The sequence below is a fragment of the Podarcis melisellensis genome (genome assembly GCF_964234715.1).
Source record: "Podarcis melisellensis genome assembly, chromosome: 5".
Taxonomy (NCBI): Eukaryota; Metazoa; Chordata; class Lepidosauria; order Squamata; family Lacertidae; genus Podarcis; species Podarcis melisellensis.
Window position 1 is genome coordinate 84,543,852 of NC_138537.1, and position 15,661 is coordinate 84,559,512.

General features: G+C 40.3%; 1 protein-coding gene and 1 long non-coding RNA gene across 9 annotated transcripts in view; one reads left to right on the plus strand and one right to left on the minus strand.

Moving 5' to 3' along the window:
* KAT6B (lysine acetyltransferase 6B) overlaps positions 1–15,661 on the minus strand; it is an 86,888-nt gene that overhangs the window by 26,371 nt on the left and 44,856 nt on the right. For all 8 annotated transcript variants that reach the window (XM_081913440.1, XM_081913438.1, XM_081913433.1 and 5 more), the window contains 3 exons: positions 10,782–10,923; positions 9,564–9,725; positions 7,847–7,940 (listed from right to left, as the gene is read on the minus strand). In XM_081913440.1, the coding sequence (XP_081769566.1) occupies positions 7,847–7,940; positions 9,564–9,725; positions 10,782–10,923 (398 nt within the window). The remainder of the gene's footprint in view (positions 1–7,846; positions 7,941–9,563; positions 9,726–10,781; positions 10,924–15,661) is intronic.
* The window catches only part of LOC309371311, a 50,865-nt gene that overhangs the window by 5,546 nt on the left and 29,658 nt on the right, over positions 1–15,661 (plus strand). The window lies entirely within an intron of this gene.

Below are 15,661 nucleotides of genomic sequence, written 5' to 3' on the forward strand. Positions count from 1 at the left end.
GAGAGATGCGCTTTTCATGGTGAAATAGAAGTTCACAAATAAAAGACAGATCTGGAAACATGACACATAGTGGAAAGGCTTGAGATAAATCCCAATGAATGCAAGTGATTATCCCCAGAAGGGGTCCTTTCTCCATGTTGAAAAGCAATGAAATAAATAATGATGGCTTCTTGTCTACAACTTAGAGGTAGCTGCTCCTACTCCCTCCCAAGCACTGAAGAAATCAACTTTTAAAATATTTATCATCCCAAAACAAACAAAATGAATTTCAACAGGGACAAACGTAAGGTCTACATTTAGCTGCACAAATGTAAGATGGAGGACACCTGGATTGCCAATAGTACATGTGAAAAGGATCTAGGGGTCTTAGTAGACCACAAGTTAATCACTTCCCTGGCTCAGACAGTTGTCCCCTCCCTGCTAGCTTTTAATCAGCCATGAGGGGCAAGGCTCCACAGCACAAGAAGTCACACTGACGGATTCAAGCACCTTGTCCTGCATCCTTGAGCCTTACCAACTGAAACTCATCCAACACAACAGGACTAGACTGTGTTCTGGATGCCCCTAGTGATTCATCTGCTGTAACAGCGTAGTCAAGATCCCTGTGGATGCAATTTTAACCTCAAAACAAATCACAGCAAGCTGCCGTTCATCCTGCCACCTCTTTTGGGCCAGACTGCAACAGGCTCAGCACTACCCAGAAAAGCTGTGCTGGGTGGCACAATGAGGATGAAGGGGGGCAGCAAAGGAAGCCTTCTTTTCAGCCTTCACTGCCACTAGGTAGGCTTGATAATGAGCCCTCACCAGGATTTTCCTTTGCTTATGTTTGAGTCATCTCCCAGCTTGTTTCCTTGCCCTAAGTTCTAGGTGTATCAGGGAACCAAACGGGCTTTACAAAGCGGGAGAGGGCGCTCAGGGGCTATATTGTCACAGCCCAAGCCATTCAATGTTCCAGTTGTTGGCCAGGGCTTCAACAGGAGCACCAGTAATATCAGCCTGGAAATCCTCCAGAGCTGTCTGGAAACCCACCTAGGGTGGATCATTCTACCTTGGAGGTTTTTTAAGCAGAGATTGGATGGCTACCTGTCAGGAATGCTTTAGCTGAGATTTCTGCACTGCAGGGGGTTGGACTAGATGACCCTCTGTGTCCCTTCCAACTCTGCAATTCTGTGATTCTATCATTTGTTTGTACGTAGCTGCTTCTAATGAATAGTTATTGTTAACTCCTCCTTTCATTCACTGAAACGCCACAAGGTACTTTTACCAATTTGATCCAGGTTTCAAGCCTCCTCCTTTCCCCATCCCTTCCAAATTTCTATGCTACTATAAAGAGCATGTTCAGAAAGTATTGTCTGAGTATTTATTGCTTTCCTTGGAACATTTCCATTTATATATTCACAAGATGGACACAAGAGTGCCATGTTAACCACAGTATATTTGATTTCTATGGTTTTGCCCCAGTAAATTCATTTTGATGTTCTAACATTATGCTTTTTATTCTGAATCCAAAGTCTAATATCACACTATAATAAGGCAATGTATCATATATATTTTTACAATTGGCAACTTGCTTCTCTCCGTTTGTGCTTTACCGACTCACTGCATGGCACACAGCACCAGCAGAATGAACACTGGTATATCACAATCACGTCACAAAAAATGGGTAGTGTCCCAAGTTAATGTCATTGGGAGTTTTAATGAACATGGTGTCAGCCATAGATACGGCATATAAGACATCTACATTCTGAGAGAACAATCCATTAAAAAATGGTTTTTCTGCCAGTCATCCAAACTGTTGTGTAGATTCCTGTTCATATTCTTTTAAAAGAAGACAGATGTCACAGAATGAGAAAGTGTATTTGAAGGTTGCTTCAACATAATGAGCAGGAGTAAGAAAGATGATTAGTCATCAGGCATCAGTCTGCTTGGGTCTGACTCGGAGCAGTTGTGGGAAAGTATGACATGCCATGGTTTTGTTTTCAAAATCTAGTAACTATTTTTACATTTCCTGTGCTTTTATCAAAACCAATAAAATCTAAGCATGAAGAGTAACAAAGCAGAAAACAAATATACTTTCAGAGCCTTCAACAACAACAATAAGAAGCAGCAGCAGCACCGGGCAAATGATTGTACAAAGAAAGTTGACTCATTATGTGCACTGAGCATCTCAATGCCCAGTTTGCATTCAGAATCGAAAGAATCATATGTACTGAGTGGAAGGTCCTATCCGCACCATCTAAAGCTCAAATCTCAAAAAAATACAACAAATTGTACCTTTGCATGAAGGAACAGCCAGCTGCTTTTGATTCATTGTTGTTTTCCTTTGTCTACTATACAACAATACAAATGGCATTTTGAGCAAGTAGGACCAAACCAAGCAGGTTGCAAAGGCACGAGTGAGCTAAAAAAACCCAGAGGCAATCACCTCCTGCTTTATGCTGCCCCCTAAAAGTAACCATTCATTCTTTTCATCATCTTAGAGACTGCACATTTCTTCTCCCTACCTTTGGTGGGATGCTAAGGATGGTCCCAATCTTTGGCAGCTCATCATTCTATTTGGGAACTGTGTTTATTAGCTCAAGCTAGAGCCACTTAGTTTTTCTCCTAGATAGCATGCCCCGGCACAAGACAGAACCTGACTTGTAGGTCTGACTTGCTTTTATAGGGTAGGAAAGCCTATTCAATCTTCTGCTTGCACTTCAGTACAAAAGTCATTTTTAATACTTCAATATCTCTAAATAAGAGGGAAAGTTAAAATGGCCCTCTTTGGCAAAATATTTGTGGCTCAATGCCCAGTGCATCAAGCTTTAAGCCATGATTTAGCCAGTGTGAGGAGAAAGGAGCTTGACTGCAGTGCATAAAACCTTACCCCAAAACTAATAAATAAATGAAGTCGGATACATTTCCTGCCCCTACAGAAAGATATGGAGCAAAGCAGGAACATGGGACATTAGGAAGAGGATTGCTTTGCTGCTCAGACCAGAAAACTAGTCTGTCCTGGAAGCTTCAACGGGGTCAGGGATGGTCACAGGGATTGCCTACTGTAGTTGAAGAGGCTCTTAGCTGGCATGGCTCATTATCCTGTAAAGGTAAAGGTACCCCTGACCGTTAGGTCCAGTCCCGGATGACTCTGGGGTTGTGACGCTCATCTCTCTTTACTGGCCGAGGGAGGCAGCGTACAGCTTCCAGGTCATGTGGCCAGCATGACTAAGTGAATGCTTCTGGTGAATCAGAGCAGCACCCGGAAACGCCGTTTACCTTCCCGCCAGAGCGGTACCTATTTATCTACTTGCACTTTAACATGCTTTCAAACTGCAAGGTGGGCAGGAGCTGGGACCAAACAATGGGAGCTCACCCCGTCGCAGGGATTCGAACCGCCAACCTTCTGATTGACAAGCCCTAGGCTCTGTGGGTTAACCCACAGCGCCAGCCAAATCCCTATAGTTTCCTATTTAAGCCTGAACTTGATCATGGAGCACAACCAAATCTTTACCAGATGCTCATTAAACCACAATTTCAGGATAGGCTGTGGGCTTTTAAGGAAATGACAACAACAACAATTTACTATTTATACCCTGCCCTTTTAGCTGGGTTTCCCCAGCCACTCGGGGCAGCTTCCAGCAAAATATTAAAAATATTAAAAACATCAGATATTAAAAACTTCCCTAAACAGGGCTGCCTTCAGATGTCTTCTAAAAGTCAGATTGGTTTTTTATTTCCTTGACATCTGATGGGAGGGCGTTCCACAGGGCGGGCCCCACTACCGAGAAGGCTCTCTGCCTGGTTCTCTGTAGCCTCACTTCTCACATTGAGGGAACCACCAAAAGGCCCTCGGAGCTGGACCTCAGTGTCTGGGGCTGAATGAGGGGGGTGGAGATACTCCTTCATTTACTTGGATAATATATTTAAATCAGAAAAGGAAAGCAAAATTGTTGAGTTTAATTTTTTTAAATATTTTTATTAAAAAATGAAGTTTAACATGCTGTTCTTGCTAGCTTGCAAATGACTTTTTTAAAATAGTTGCCTTTGGGTATTTCCAACTTACAACAGTATCTTAAGGTGCATTCATCGTTTACTTATTTGTCTTCCTCTAAAGTATCAGTCAATGGCCACCGTTCTAGACCCAGGACTTTTCTCAATTGTCCATACATACTGAAAGCTGTTTGCATACCTTGATTAGGCAGAATTTCATTCCAGCTGATCACATGTCCAGGACTGTGAAGAGTAACATATGGAGCTCAATTTGGTAGTCAATTAATGAGCATAGTTAGAAATTGAGCTATTAGTGCAACATATGCAAACCACGATGAGGACTGCCATGCTGGTTTTCTTCGCTTCATTATACAACCTAATGACATGCATTGATGTCCTACAGCGTTCAGTCGGTGTGCCACTAAAGTTGAAAGTCCACAAAATGGAAAGTGGAAGCTGCAGTCTCATGTTTCTGAGATGTGGAGCAAGAACAGCCATTAGAAAACACAAGTAGGCAGGATAATTGTGAGGGGAAATGGAACCAAATCAAGGGGGGGGGGGACTGATTACTGAAAATGATTACTGACTTACGAAAATGCCTGTTCTTACATTATTTGGCCACCCAAATTCTGGCTGTGGCAACATGAACAGTGGGCGCGTCAGGTTCTCAGGTTTGATTCCTGCTGCAGTCCTCGTTGGTAGAAGTTAAGAGTGGAAGATCTCATATGTATCTCCCTAACCCAGAAACAACTGCTAGAGCAACAGGGATATCTGTAAGCCTGGTGTATGTGGCCAATCTCATCTTCAGGGCCAAAGGATCATCTGAACTGCCTACAGTATGAAATAATTCACACAACACTCGCACGTATGAACATAATTTTCTGTTATTTGAATAGATTGCTGCACATGTCATCAGAATATCGTTAATTCCTGTATCTAAAGAGACTGAAGGACTATAAGTATCAACACACCAACCAGAACGTCTACCCTTCACACAGCACTGCATTACCGAAGCCAAAGAAACATAGTGAAGTGCTACAGTAGCTTTTTATTAACCATTTACTGTATCTATATTTTGCATTTCTGCTAGGGCCATCCAGGAAGTTTACAGTTGCAAGTACAGTGGTACCTCGGGTACAGTTGCAAGTACAGTGGTACCTTGTACTACAATTTGATGAAATCAGTCAGTATTGCCACACAGCACACCAGAGGCCTCCATGGATATTCTGCAAAGCCTAAAAAGTGCAACATAGATGCTCACTATTAAAGCCTTGCAGCATAACCCAGAGAAGCCTCCACTACATTACAATTTTGATGATTTTACTGATGCCACCCCTCATTAGAAGCCTCTGCTCATGAAGAACAAAGCCCACCATAGCTTATACCCATAGATTTGGAACCCTCCCCCGCCCCCCCCAAAATATGCAAAAAGTCATGTTGTTCCACTAAACCATGGGTAGGCAAACTAAGGCCCAGGGGCTGGATCCGGCCCAATCGCCTTCTAAATCTGGCCCACAGACGGTCCGGGAATCAGCATGTTTTTACATGAGTAGAATTTGTCCCTTTATTTAAAATGCCTCTTTGGGTTATTTGTGGGGCCTACTTGGTGTTTTTACATGAGTAAAATGTGTGCTTTTATTTCAAATGCATCTCTGGGTTATTTGTGGGGCATAGGAATTCGTTCACCCCCCCCCCCATATAGTCTGGCCCCCCACAAGGTCTGAGGGACCGTGGACCGGCCCCCTGCTGGAAAAAGGTGGGGCAAATTAAAAAAAAAAAAACAGCATAAAACTTTGATTAGAACTCAAGATGTGCTTAAATATCCCCCTACCTCAATTACATTCTCAATTCATTCTTCACAATAGAAATTTTAAAGTAATTTTTCAGGTGGAGCAAGTAAATTTAAACAAATTTCATCTAAGCCTTTTCAATATGATGCAGATTACTGCTTTTCTTCTTTTATCTTTCTGGCCTTATCCCCCCCTACCACAATTCAATGGCTGAAACCAACGGGGGGGGGGAGAGCAACCATCATCCCACGACAAGGATGTCACTATGAACAACATTTTGTCATAATGCATTGTCCCCATTGTGTTCTGTCACAGGAATGCAATGCTGCACAGCAGGGAGCCAATGTCTTAGCAAAGCTCTTTGGGAGAAGTTTGGGAAACCCTTTGCTGTTTCGTATTTGAAACAAGTATGATACAATGCATTTAAATTCACCTGCACCCCATATTAATATAACTGTGGCCTTTTAACCCCAAGCCTCCTTCAGCTTCATTTTAAAAAAACAAAACAAAAAAAACCCAGCTGAAAATCACAAAATGCTGAGCTACCTTTCGAGTTTCGCAGAACTCTCTCTCAGGTTGGATGTAAAAGAAGAAGTGGGAGGAGAGAAAGGAAAATTATGTTGTTGGTAAAAGGTTGGAAACCCTGCCTGCAATATATAGTAGGTCCTAGTGAGTCTGGAACCTTCTTCCCTTCCCAAACGTAGCTTGTGCCTTGGGCTGCACCAAAGCAAGCTGGGGCAAAATATGTAGTTGTTCAGATCTCTGTGAATATCCCTTGTGAGAGAGAAGGGGGGGGGGAATGCTGAAGTCTTTATACCAATATGGCTGAAAACAACCCCAGGGAGTTCTAGGAAGGCAACATTATGGGAATCCTTCACATTCTGGGTGAAGAATTCACTGGACATCTAGATTTAAATAGATGCAGACACCTTGTCCTTCCAGTCAAGTGAAGCCAGAAAGATGCAAATTTCAGGAACCAGAAAAGCCTTGGAGAAGCTTGTCCTTCCGTGTCCCTTAAATGGGGGATCAGCGGGTGAGTTTGCTGAGGACACACATCTCCCCGAAAATGGATGCCTGCTGTGACAACAATCTGCCAATACTTGCTGTGGCAGAAGATGCAGAGTGCTTGAAGGGATGGGACAACCTGCTTCTATCACAAGCAGGAAGCATAACACATTAAGTATGAAGCATCACCAGCAATAATTCATGATGGGCAACTGCCAAGTAAGAAACCCTGTTGGCTGCTACCACCCATCTTAAGATTTATATTTGATCTGCATCTTAATCACCTTGTATGTTCCTCCACCGAAGAAGCTTTAAAAATAATTGGGTACACTAACACATGGCTTCAAAAACCTGGCTTTCATAGCCTTTCTCCAAACTATAATTCAAAGTTCAGTTCAAAAAGTCAATGAAATCATTGAGCTGTGGCGCTTGCCTATTGAATTTTACTATTTGTTTTATCAAATTGTTTTTTACTGATACTGAAATATTATGAATAGCTCCAACATTTTTAAAATTATGTCAGATGGGCAACTGTATGATGAAGAATACAAGATATAAACCCTGAATACCAATTTATACATTGTGCAGCAAATAGTAGCTTTTACTTCAGAAGTGAGTTAATGACATTCTTTTAAAAAAGGAATAATAAATTGAAACATTACGCGCTCTCATCATAAGCATTGTTCAGCTAAAATGTACTCCATGTTAATAGACTGGGAAACTAGAGAATGCCTTGGACTAACACCTTCCTTTGCTTTAATCACAAATAATTGCTTCTCTTTGTACTAATGAGTAGCACAAAATGAATGCAATTTAGACAATTCATTCAGCGTAATAGCTCTGAGAGTTAATATTACTGCAGAGAGACACATTCTCAATTTCCTGCAGTACAACAGAGGCACTGGATTTTTCACTTGAGGGAGCTTTTCTGCCACTACGCAAATAGAAATAGAAAGCCCATTATCTAGTGATAAAAAGACGAACAACAAAACAGGTTAAATAAAGTTTTTATGTAGCTGTATCCTCATAACCACCATCAGCTCTCAGGGTTATGACTGTAAACAAAGCCGTTCACTTACTGAAATCAATGAGAAATCTTCCAAATCCTTGCCTTTGGTACTGGGGCATGATCATTATGCAGGAGACATTGTACTTCTGCTGGCAGAGCTTTTCCTGGGGGAAGGAGAAACAGATCAAGTATGTCAAAACACTGCTGAAGTGGGCAATTCCATGCACCTGCCTCTGCCTTTGTAAAATAGCCCAGTAAGGTAAACAGGCAGCAGGTCAATACGAAAATAGAGTAAGCCCCTAGAAAGTAATGTCGCTGGTGAAGTATAACAGCAAATCAAATGTATCTTCCAAAAAGATTTATTTTACGAGATGGCACCTCAGAAATTAACAACAGAAAAATCCAAAAAGGAACTGCACGAGTGAATTTCAAATCCAGGGAGTGGAAAGAAGGTATTTTTTCTCATGCAGCCCTGACTTTTGTGTCAGGAATGTACAAAAGGGAGAATGATACCTACACGTTTGCTGAAGACAGCAGTTTGGATCATAAGTAATGGCCACATTAAGATAACTTACTGCTTTTCGCCAGCATTTCATCTGTCTCTCAGCAAATACCTCTAACTGACAGAACTGTTTATCTAAAGTAATATTTGAAGCACATGCAGCTTTCACACAGTCAGGTGCATCCACCTTTGAATACCAAGTAAATTTCCATCAGAATATGGCACAGACCAGAAAGAAATATAATTTGATGTCTACAAAAACAGCAGAAGGAAAAATTAAACCGGCTGCTGAAAACAAAGGCAAACCCAGTAAGATGCTAGTGTAGTGGGATCTTCAGGGCAGTTATGTCTATCATGCAGGGTGCCTGGAGGGGTGCAGGAAGGTAAGAAGGAGGAGTCACGCTGGCAAAGACACCCCAGAACTCTCCTTGAAATCCAGACCGCATGTATGGGGAGACTAACAGGGATAACTCAAAATCTCAGGGCCTCTGCGCCAATAACCACTATGCCTCAACGGCTGCCAAAAGCCAAGACAGCTGCTTCTTTACAGGGAAATCCTCAAGATAAACTCCAGTGTAACTTAACTAAACCTCCTAGACTGTCTCACTTATTCAAGCTGTCTTTATATGCACCTTCTATCTTGTCTCCTCCTTTGCCATTCCTACACTAGGCAGGGCTGTGGCACTGGGACCACTTGAAACTGGCCCAAGGCTCAGTGACAGGTCCATTCCACAGTTTGAGAAACATTTAGAATAAACAACCAGATACAAGACAGACTGGAATTAAAAATTGGGCGGGGGGGCACTTGCTGTCAAAACTACAAACTATTATTCAAAGATGAACATAGAGCAAATTATATATACATGACAATGTAGACACCGAGTATACAGGGGGTGGAATCTCAAGAGAAAATCTTCAGACTAAAGACCTTAAATTTTCACTAAACAACAATAAGAGAAAAATTGTCATAAAAGGCATGATGAGATGCTATGCTACCTGAGTAACAAAACAAATAATAACTACAACTACAAAACTGGAAGTGCCACACGAAACAGGAGATTTGTCACACCCGATGGAAACATTCTAAAGTGAAAAAATATAGCAGAATGATAAATAAAGCCCAAAAGAGAATACTTGAAATCTTTAAAATGATACTGGCATTGTATTTGTTTGTAATCAGAAAACAGTGTTTTCTTCCGGTTGATATTATGCATTCCAAATCAGCAGTGTTACTGCTTTGGCACAAAAGCAAGATATTCTCATGATGTTAAGATCAAACTTTTACCTTGGAGAAGTACCCAACTAAGTGGCATCCTTTCTCATCATTCTTTGTGAGAACATAGAAAAGGAATGGCTCAACATCGTAATATAAGGTTTTGTGGTCCAGAAAGAGCTTTGCTAACAAGCAAAGATTTTGGCAATAAATTTTGCTCACATTCCCATCAACCTATGGAGGAGAAAATTTCCCATATTAATATTTAAGTATGGAAGTGGATCACTGCACATAATATTTAAAGTGAACAAAAGCAGATTTTTCTCAGAATCTCACTATTATATTAAATATTAGACCATCAATATATATTTTTACAAGTAACTTGTAAAACTTGTAAAATATAATTTTGATTTATGGCATTTCAAAAGTTTATTTCCCTCTAATTAAAGATACAAAGTTGTGAACATATCATTAAAGATATGCTAAGCTGCAGGTTTTTGAAGGCGTTGTACCAGATGGAGGATAAAGCAAGTAACATTATTCTAAGTTTCTGAAGTGTTAGGTCTGCAAAGAGGAAGTTACTTTGGCATTATATACATACAGAAGTTGTTAGATACAAAAACAAATAATATTTTCAGTGAAAAAAATGTTTCCAAGATCAGTTGAAAATAGTGTCACTTTCAGATTAAATCTTCACAAGTTACATTTCTTTGATCCTAAATGCATGGACAGAAAGATCAAAGGATGTAAAATAGCTGCTGCTCTTTACTTTGTGGAGGGAAGGTCGATACTTCCTTGTGTTCTTTCATAAGCATGCTTCTACATTCAATGAATATCCTTCTTCCTCAATTTATCTTACTTGCTTTCCATCATTTACTTTGTATCTTACCATATAGTCTGATCCGTACAGCAATAGATTACACAATACAGAATTTCTTTTTACACCACAATTCTTCTAAACTATAGAATTTCTGTTGGGGTTAAAACAGATTTCGAATAACAGTGGTCTTCCAGTGTTCTAACATAGTGGGACAGGTTTACTTGGGAAAACAGGAATCTTTTAGGAGAAGATGGAAAATCACACTAAAATCAAAAGTGTTCCTCCTTGAGCAACAAATAACTCATGGGAAATGGGCATCCTCTGGGGCCAAGCACAATGTGTGGGTGGGTGGGTGGGATCAGGAGCACCCACATTACAGATAGCTGTGGGTGGGGAGATTAATACATTTACTACATTCGTATTCTTCAACTAGCCTGCAGTACTACTAACGCAAATAAAATGCTTCCTACCTCAAACACTGAAAGGTCCTTCCTCCTGTAGATTTCATTGGCTGGAGGATGAAACCAGCCACACTTCTTTGCGTGCCTTAGCAAAATATTTTTACTTTTCATATATTTAAGACAGAATTCACACAGGAAAAGCTTTGATAGTCTGTCAAGTTTAAAAATCAGAGCAGTTAGTATACAATTCTTTTTATTTTAAAATGCCAACATTCTTAGTCAACCAGGGCACTATATGTATTAAACAAGCAAATAAAAAAAAAACAAGCTTAAAGCATATCATACTTCATAACAAGCTGTTTATTAAGAGGCTGGAGTCATAACAATTCTGTTGAAGTATTTCCAATACTTTGGGAGCAAATTTAATAATAATAATAATAATAATAATAATAATAATAATAATAATAATAATAATACCAGCTGTGAAGTCAAATCCCATCATAATATTGGAACATTATTATATGCATTGTGTAAACACATCAATGTGTTCTGAATGAAGTTATCTACAGTATTCATAATTCAGCCTTTATCTAAATTAAGAAACACCTGAATTGTTTTAAAAAATAAAACCTGCAATTAATACCCCCCACATTCCAACTTTTTAAATGACTTTTTAATAAGGTTTTCCATAATACAGTTGCATTTACAAAAGATACCAAAAAAGAAGGTAAACAGAAAAAAAGAAAGAAGGGGACAACTAAGATAAAGAGAAGTCAGAAAAAGAGAGAAATAAAATAAGCAAAGCAACATCTGCCAGTCACATAAAAGAGAATATGATTATTTAAAAACTTTGGTCAATGCAAACATCTACCACTTTCTGTTAAACAATATTTCCTACCAGTTAAGGTGTCTCAGAATCATTTATTTCCTTTTCTCACAGAAAGTCCAAGACTAATTGTCATTCTTAATAACCATATTTTTCCCTTTAATTTAACTTCTATTAATTCTCACCACCACTACTCCTTATTGAATAATATCATTCTTCCTGTCCATGTCCATATTAAAGTCTCTCCATTGTGCTCACACACTGAGCCAATATTCCATTTTTTCCTTGTTGTATATCCACTTGTTCATGTCCAATTCCATATGCTCAGTTCCCTTTCTTGTTATAGCCCATTTCCTGTTGTATTATTCCATTTTTGTTTCTCATTAGTTTGTGTCCAGTTCCATGTACAGTGGTACCTCGGGTTAAGTACTTAATTCGTTCTGGAGGTCTGTTCTTAACCTGAAGCTGTTCTTAACCTGAAGCACCACTTTAGCTAGCCGCGCTACTGGAGCACGATTTCTGTTCTCATCATGAAGCCAAGTTCTTAACCCGAGGTACTATTTCTGGGTTAGCGGAGTCTGTAACCTGAAGCGTATGTAACCTGAAGCGTATGTAACCTGAGGTACCACTGTATTCAGTTCCATTTCCTGCTGTATTCTATTTCCTGTTGTGTTTACAATGGTATTCCGATCTCCTCTAGGACCTTCCATTTTTTGTTTTTTTCTAGTCTTTTTCCAGAGGCAATACCATAACTTTAATATCACCATTCTTTGAATTCATGCCAAATCTGCTAAAACTAAAGAAAGGCCAGGAGTGAAATCCCAAAGCTTTTTTTGCCTCTCAGCTCCATGAACACTATGTCCAGATATTTCTCTAAATCACCATTTGTAATCTTATCTTCTACTTGTCCAAATTCTTGTATGGAGGTCATCTCCATTTTCATACAATGATGATTCCTTCAGTATGATTTCTTGATCCAGTCCTGCCAACTTTTCATCAGTTTAATCTGGAGCCTCTGCATATTCCCCTACCTTATATTCCTCTGGCTCACTTATTCCATTATTGTCTGACTTACTTTCTTGTTCTTCAACATTCATCTGATCATTCTTAATTGTTCAACCATCAACTACTGAACAATACCAACAGTCACTGGTTGGTGGCGGTTCCAAGAAGGCGACGGCTTAGCAAGCTGGCTTCGGAGCTCCGCAGATAACAGGAATGTAATTAGTGTCAATTGCTACCCAGGGAAGTAAATTTTCCTCTTTTTTAAATTTTCTACTTTTAAACTTACCAACCTACTGAGATTCTATCATCTTCTTATCTATGTTATGAGAAACGCCTTGGGCAAGTTCTGTGAAGTATCCTGGGCAGGCCGCCAGCTGCTAGCTATTAACCGCCAGCTCCCTTTTATACTTTGTTCCTGGAAGTCACCACACAGAGAAACTCTTAAATTGAACAAACTGAGCACTTTCTATTTTTTCTCTTTTCTTTGGTTAAGGAAACCTCTCCTAGTTTACTCCCCACTGCAATACTATGCCTGCTAGTAAACGCAACAGGGACCCAGAAGAGGCAGTTCTCTCACCGGCTCCCAAGCAATCTAAAATGGAGGACTTATTAAAACAAATCTGCTTTAACAGTTCCAACAAAAAACCAGTTTTCCTCCCCTTAAAGATGATTGTGAAAATGAGGAGGATACTCAAGGTGAGAGTGCAGAACTGGATTCAACACTGGGGCAAGTTGACCCTGTGCCTCTAAGAGAGGAGGAATAACAAGTAGGGAGAGCACCCAATTAACTCTAATTGCAAGAACGGTTGAGCATATCGTCCAACAAATTAGAGGTATTGCCTCTCAAATAACCCAGTTATCCAAAGAGGTCCACAGTTTATCAGTTAATAGCAAGCAGGCACTAACAGAACACCAAAGCACCAAAGTGAAATGGCACAAGAGCAGACCCCTAAGCTTGACATAGAATGCGCAGAGGCTCTTAAAACAAACTCTTCTTATTTAAGAGTCTTCCAACCAAAAAAGATCTGCATGACAATTTGTGGAAGACCAGATCAAACTCCTAACTGGAAAGGTGTCCAGCGTTCCAAATAACATTTATCAGACTTACTTGGTATTGGACTTGCAGAGACTTAGTTGGGACTGAACCCTTGAATACCAAAAATCAAATCCAAAAATTATGTTAACTTTTTCCTCTACTAGACTGCCCTCACTGATTCACAAGCTGAAATTGTCAAGCAGAGGAGTTTTTCCAACCTGGGTATTTCACAATTCTATTGTTGCACCCTTATGTAAGATGAAGACTGGTGCTACAGAGGGGCCCACAAACTAAGGCCTGGATCCCCAATGGAAGTAATGACATCGCAAAAAAAACTCGACAGGAGGGGAGGAAACAGACATGCCCAAGTTGAATTCGCAGAATCATGCCCAACATCAAAATAACCAGGTGAGCCAAAAGGAACAGCCAATTCCCCTAGACAATCATCTTCAGGAATCTGAGCACTCTGTAAATCCTTTGGAAGAGGATTTTCTCAGCTCATATAGGAACCTCCTTCAGGAAGAGCAACAAACAGTCATCAAGAGGCTTGATCTTATGAGCCAGACACTGAAAAAGATTAAAGAATCGGAGGTAGAGACTGACAATAGACCCAATGGCCACAACAGAACGATAACTATAGAACCACCAGAGTACTGGACAAAGATGAGATACTTAGATGAGGAGTCAGGAACTACGCCCAAGGAATCCCCGCTGATGAGCAATTTGCAAATAAAAGGCCCAGTGAACACAAATGTGAGTACTTTATGTACAACGACTGAAATAATCAAACATCTGGATCATTCCACTAGCATCCATGTTGCCTCAAAAACTGGTAAACTCCAAATGTACATTGGCCAGCAATTGACTAAGAGTAAATCACTGTAAAACAATTAAACTTCTCTCATGGAATGTAACAGGGTGGCCGAACAAGACCCAAGGCAGTGATTTCTGTTCCTATCTACAAACACATGATATCATCTTTCTTCAAGAAACTTGGGCAAAAGAGGGCACTATGGTTGAATTACAGGGTTTTACAAGTTACACTCAACCAGCTCTTAAAACTGTAAAGTATGGAAGGCCTAGCAGGGGTCTGGCAGTGCTGGTGTCAACATCTCTTAATGTATCAATTCAACAGTGTCCCTTGCTGACCACCCCTAATTTTTTTAGTGTTGTCCCTTTCTGATAGTTTCCGGAGAAATACTTACTGTATCTGCATGTACATACCTCCAGTAAAGTCTTGTGGGGAACTGAGCTCATATTGGGGAAAACTTGACCAACTACTCGAAAGTATAGACTCTCTGTCTCCTAACCCTCGGCTTGTCTTGGGAGGCGACTTCAATGCCGGATCAGCCTTGTTTCCCCACAAAATACAATATTATCTGGACTAAACTGGGAGGACGAACCCCAAATCTGTCAGAGGGCAGCAATGGAGACCACCTCTAACCGCGCAGGGGAAATATCTCTGTGAACATATAATTAAGCATAACCTTTTGTTATGCAATGGGCACGGTCAAGGGGATCAAGAGGGTTATTTTACTTTTATCTCCCCCAGAGGATTTGCTAGCACCATAGATTATATCCTAACATCCAATAATGTGCCAATTAACCAAGACACCTTTAGGGTAATTCCCAGAGCTGAAAGTGACCACTTTCCACTTGAGTTATCTCTGACGTCATTCGTTTCTCCTGCATTCCCTAAATTATTGGATGAAACGGAATATCTGATACTTGGAAATAGAAGGTTAAAATGGAATGCACAAGTCCAAGAAAAAATGCTAGGCTGTAAGAGCACCACTGTGAGAAAGGTTTTTTTAAAAGAAAAGGAGGTGGTGGTAGAAGTCTGCCGATTTTCAGGTAAATCTCTTCGCCCCTCCAATTTTGTTTAACTTTTTCTCTTGACCCCTTCAAAAATGGATGAAAATATAGACCATTCTTTGAACACTGAGGAACTGGGGCCCAATTACAGGCAAAAGTAGAGCATACACGATGGTGAGCACATTGATGGCAAGTGCTTGAGCCATCCCTTGACACAATATTGTGAAACAGGAAGCTAGTTATTATCAACATTACTGTTTGCAGGGC